The sequence below is a fragment of the Danio aesculapii genome, chromosome 4 (assembly GCF_903798145.1).
Source record: "Danio aesculapii chromosome 4, fDanAes4.1, whole genome shotgun sequence".
Classification (NCBI taxonomy): Eukaryota; Metazoa; Chordata; class Actinopteri; order Cypriniformes; family Danionidae; genus Danio; species Danio aesculapii.
In genome coordinates, this window is record NC_079438.1 from 50367479 (window position 1) to 50373503 (window position 6025).

Below are 6025 nucleotides of genomic sequence, written 5' to 3' on the forward strand. Positions count from 1 at the left end.
TAAAATGTTGGACAATAATTAGCTCATTTTAATTAAAAACTAATTATCACATGGCTAAATCCTTCTTTTTTTTAAATATATCTATTTTAAAAATTTATAGTTTCGTTCATCTCTTAGAAAGAAGGGCACGTTGTCAAACCAGTACGACGAGGTGAATACCAGTGAGGTCATTCTGTGTAATTAGGTCAAATTGTCAAGATAGTAACAAGAAAAACAAATAAGGTCTAAGCAAATACAGCCATACCTTTTTCCAGCCATACGTTTCATAATTTAGGCATTTAAGATACTACCGTGAAGCAATTTTATTTTAAGTGGCATTTATGTAACACAGTAACGTGTTTTAGTGTGGTTTTGTTATTTTAATTTGATTATGATTTTTATGAAGCACGTACATCCAAAACTCCAGAGGGCGCTATCAGTAGCTCGACCCTTCAACGCGGAAGTTATTATGTTGTGTAAACACATGTGGATACAAGAGAGTTTGTGCATGTGAGGGAATAAACATGGCTCAAAACTGTACCAAAACAACCTCTTCTAAGGACTTGCTGACCTGTGGCAACGGAAAAGGTGAAACATTCTTTGAAGAAGAAAAAAAGACATGATTTTACGCTAAGTTAACTAGTTTAACGTTACAAAGGAAGATAAATTCATAGACTGTCTTGTATAGAATTAGTTTTGCATTGGTTATGTTATCATTTATAGGCGATTTGTATGTTTTCACGTGACTAATTGTAATTGTTAACTGTTAAAGTACAATTTAAGATTGTTGATTCATTTAGATGTCCAGGAATTAAACTTAACATAATCTTGATGTGAATTCAAGTGTAATAGAGGTAAAGTTGGTTTTATATTCGGATATTCAGACATTCTGCTTAATAATATAATTTCAGAAAAGTATTCTTTGCAAATTCTAAATTGGGAAATCATATTAGCAGCCAATGACTAACCATGTACAACCATGTTTACAGTCAATTAGATAGTGTTGATGTTGTGTTGAAGTCATACATACATACATACATACATCATACGTGAATTGTTTATCTAATTGACATTAAGCTATATTTTCAGATATGGTTCTTTTTTTTACTTATTTGCATCATAGCCAAATATGATTTTGGACTCAATATCTATACATTTTGGCTTTCTGCTTATACAGAACCTAAAACACTTGATAGTATTTCATATCTTTAATTGCTCAATGTATTCGTGCTGAACAACAGCATCATGAAGTTTTCAGTCATTATTGAGGTAAAGTTGGTTTTACATTTGCACATTCTTCAGTGACAACTTGTGACCTGCTCCCTATATTTTTACTTTGAATATTTGGTCTGAAATCACATGTAAGTATGACTTAAAACAAATTGCTGTAAAGTTAGTTTTAGATTCACGCATTCGTTCAGTGGCAACTTGTGGAATACTCCTTATGTTGTTTACCAAGGTACTTTGAATATTCAGTCTGAAATCACATGTAAGTATGACTTGAATATGACATTAGCGCTATTTAATAGACTGCCAACAGTGTTGAACTTTGATAGCCATTGGCTGCTAATATGATTTCACTATTTAGAATGTGCAAATAATACTTCTCAGAAATTATAATATTAAGAAGAAAGTCTGAATGTGTGAATATAAAACCAGCTTTACCTCAATTCAGTCATTATGTAAAAGAATGTCTTTTTATTTTACATCTAAGCTACATTTCAGATTCATTATTATTTTTTAACCATACCTGAATATATTTATTGCGTTGTATAATGTCATTTTAAATGAATTATTAACTGCCGTCTCCAGGAATCCACGAGAAACTGTTACTGAACTCTAAAGGTGCTTCCCTGAAGACAGAAAGAGTTTCCAGAAGTAATGGTGAGTACATTCATGTCACCAACTTTCTCTCTGTATATATACAACGTATATATACATATATGCAACATATATATGTATTTGCAGGTTATTTATTACATTTCTAATGCTATACTTAATGCATAACCACTATAGTGATATTATGCATGTAACTCAAGGACTAGAAATCCCATTTTGGTGTCCACATTAACTTATTCATTCATTCATTCATTCATTCATTCATTTTCCTTCGGCTTAGTCTATTTATTTATCAGGACTCGCTACAGCAGAATAAATCACAAACTTCTCCAGCATTTGTTTTACACAACGGATGCCTTTCCAGCTGCAACCCAGCACTGGGAAACACCCATACATTCTTGCATTCACACTCATACACTACGGCCAATTTAGTTTATCCAATTCAAATATAGTGCATACTTTGGACTGTGGGGGAAACCGGAGCAACACGGGGAGAACATGCAAACTCCACACAGAAATGCCAACTGACCCAGCTGGGGCTCGAACCTGCGACCTTCTTGCTGTGAGGTGACAGTGCTAACCACTGAGCCACCATGTCGCCCATCACATTTATCACATTTCCAAAAGTGATCATCAATAAATAGAAAGCATATTTAATGCTTTGTTAATTTGTTATAATAAAATAAGAGTGAAATAATGTCACATCATCATTTAGAGTAACATATATTTCAATTATTCACTGATATAAAAGGAAAAATTGATCATACAACATATCGATGTGTAGATTTTAAATGATCAATGTCTATTTTTGTTGACAAAACAGCAAAATCTAGAGGTTTTAAAGAATGTGGCTAAATTATAAACTGTAGTTAATTAGTATTATATGCAGGGAGCGCTGCTAGGGGGGGAAGTTGGGACAATTCCAAGGGCCCATACATTAATGGGGCCCCCAGAGACATTATCAAGGCCCCGCACCCCTTTTGTATAACTAATATAATTAGTATTTTAAATATCTCATCAACTAATTGACTTTTTGTTGGTTTATTATTTAAATTCTTGTAAAATTGTATGACAGACACTTTTTAAAGTCTTAAATCTTGCAATTTGAATCTACTGAAATTACCTTTCATGCTTTTCCACTCATAAAAAATATAAATTGTGTGTTTTTTCGTGCTAGTCTTGGACAGATTGCAGAATTTCCTTCCTCAAATGGCTCAGGCTAATGAGTCTTTAAGACAGCAGATGGAAGAAGCTCCCGCTGGTTTCTTTAACATTGAGAGTGTGGAGGACGCAGAGAAAGTCATTGAGATGGTGCGCCTGCTCTCATCACATCAGCAAGTGTCCAAAAATAATTCAATTTCACTCTTTTCCATGAATGACCAGATGTGTTTTGCTTTGCAGGACGTGGCTCTGGTTGAGCTGGAGGAATCAGACAGCAGTGAAGAGGATGAAGAATCGTCGTCGTCATCATCATCATCTGAGGCAGACAGTTCAGATGAAGAGCTGCAAACGGTCACAGCAAAGACACTCAAACTTCCTGGTGACCGAAAGAGAAAGGCCAACATACAGGTGCTGGATAAAGAGGGAGAATGAACGTTCAGCCCATTGGAACTCTTTTTGCGGCCATTTCTGTGCTTGTGGTTGAAATATAGGAGCATTCCAGGTCTGCTTTTTGTTTGGAAAGAGCACAGATTGGTGATTGTGAGCTGGTGGAGTCATGCAAGAAACATTTCATGGGTCTGTGGAGATGTTTTCATCTAAATAGGGACTTCTGTTAAAGCAACCACGTTCTGTTTCTCAACCACGTTCCTGGAGGACCACCAACACTGCATGTTTTGGATGTCTCCTACCCATTACAGGTCTTTCAGTCTCTTAATGAGCTGATGATCTGAATCAGGTGTGTTTGGATAAAAAGACATGGGAAATGTGCAGAGCTGGTGGTCCTCCAGCAACATGGTTGAGAAACACTGAGTTAAAGGATCGTTCATCCAAAAAAAATGTACATTTGCTGTTAATCTATGATCAGACTGTACAAGGTGTTTTTTTTTTCCTTTAGTAGTGCATTAAAGAAGCTTTTTTTAATTTTATGGCAGTGAAATAATCATTCTGTGATTTATTAGTGTTGCGACACAAGTCTAACATTATTTACATTATTGCTGCACTATTATTTGTGTGCCTAGCACCATATGCCAAGGCTGTGGATTAAAGATAATCATTTATATTAGTGCTGGGCAAAAATGAATCGCATCCAAAATAAAAGTTTGCTTTGACATAATTTAAGTGTGTTTATTGTGTATATTATGTTTATATATCTTGCATTTCGTTGCCTTGTACTTGTACATGTGTAATGACAATAAAGTTGAATCTAATCTAATAAATACACACATGCATGCATATATTTGAGAAAATGTTTAACTAAGATTGTTTAATTAATACATGCATGCATATATTTGAGAAAAGTCCCTTATTAGTCCCTTTATTAATCTGGGGTCGGCACAGCGGAATGAACCGCCAACTTATCCAGCATATGTTTTATGCTGCGGATGCCCTTCCAGCTGCAACCCATCATTGGGGAAAAAAAAATTATTTATTTAGATATAAAATATATATGTATATGATACAAATTATATATAAATTTAAATGTCTATGTAACTAAATAGTTTTGTATAGTTTTGTTCCTATGCATGTGTGTGCATCACATATACAAAATAAATATATTTAATACACACACATATTGTCAAAACAAACTTTTATTTTGGATGCAGTTAATTGTTGCCCAGCACTAATTTATATATATATAACAAATCCTAATCCTCAAAAGACTAATAATTTCAGTTAAAAAAAAAAAAAAAAAAAAAAAAAAATATATATATATATATATATATATATATATATATATATATATATATATATATATATATATATATTCTACTGAAGAAAAAGAAATCTTGGAGGGCCTGAGGATGAATTAATAATGGGGTTTAAAATCTAAGGTTGCTCTCTTTTCTTTTTTCATTTGACTATACTTGAAAGTATTGTATTTTCGCATTAATTATAATATCAAGAAGCGTTTTCTAGACAAGCAAAATATATTGTCATGCTTTAAGAAGTAATATGTCAAAACTAAATGAGTGAGCAAAATAATCTGCCAATGGCGTAAGCAAAATAATCTTACGTCAAAAGGAAAAACAAGATTATTTAGCTTTTTTTAAGGAAAAACTCACTTAATTTTGGCATATATGTTTTATAAACAAGACACTATTTTATGCTTGTCTAGAAAATGCCTCTTGATTTAAGAGTTTAGATATTTGGACTTGAAAAATATATAGAGGTATGCTTATATTTTCAATCAAGAAAAGCAAAGTTTTTGTCATTTCTGTTGTTTATTGTAAAAACAACTCTCCTTAAATGTTTGTTTGCAGTTGATATAAAGTTGAAATACTGTTGCGTATGAAGACTATTTGGCAATATGACACTTCCAGTGTGACCGACAGCTTATACAGAACCTCAAACTCCCAATAAAATGAATAGTTTGTTCTTGTATAACAAAATGACGATGGTTCAGACAAAACAAACACATATTTTCAGTCATCCTAACAAGAATGTGTCAGAAACATTTCACATTGTACTGTACTCCAGAGTATAAGTTACTTTTCCATATTTTCCCCCCATCAAGAATGTACCACATTTTTTTTGTACAAAATAAATAACTTCTTTTAAAAGAGAATAGTGTGTTTATATCGTTTCCCTTTCCACATTTCCAATCGTCTGTCTGGAATGCAAAATTAAATATATAAAATAAGACAAATCGTCGTATCCTCTAATAAAATATATACAGTTATGCTAATAAAAACGAGTGTCGTGAAAATGCTATGCATATTAAAAAACCCTTGGGATGTACAAATATGCTGATACAGATTTCATAAAGTGGCAGTGATGCGACATGGCTTGAAAATATGAGACCACAGACAAGAAAAGTAAAGACTTGTGTAAGTGTGCAATTGGCTGAATAGCTTAAAAAATGGTTGCTTGATTGATATATGTTATATTTTATAAGTTTGAGGTCAGAAAGACTTATTTATAATAGAAATGAATACTTTAATACAACAAGGACACATTAAATTGATGAAAAGTGAAAGTAAATACGCTAATAAGTGATTATTTACTTTTAAGAGTGAGTAAACTCTGATTTTACTTAGAGTAAACC

The 6025-nt window shown here is 32.8% G+C and overlaps 1 protein-coding gene across 1 annotated transcript; it reads left to right on the forward strand.

The window, feature by feature from the left end:
• The first annotated feature begins 448 nt into the window (after positions 1-448).
• nopchap1 (NOP protein chaperone 1) lies at positions 449-4093 on the forward strand. The gene is made up of 4 exons (XM_056455112.1): positions 449-567; positions 1792-1863; positions 2996-3129; positions 3220-4093. The coding sequence occupies exons 1-4, from the start codon at positions 504-506 to the stop codon at positions 3409-3411; spliced, it is 462 nt and encodes a 153-aa protein (XP_056311087.1). The 5' UTR covers positions 449-503; the 3' UTR covers positions 3412-4093.
• Positions 4094-6025: the final 1932 nt, after the last annotated feature.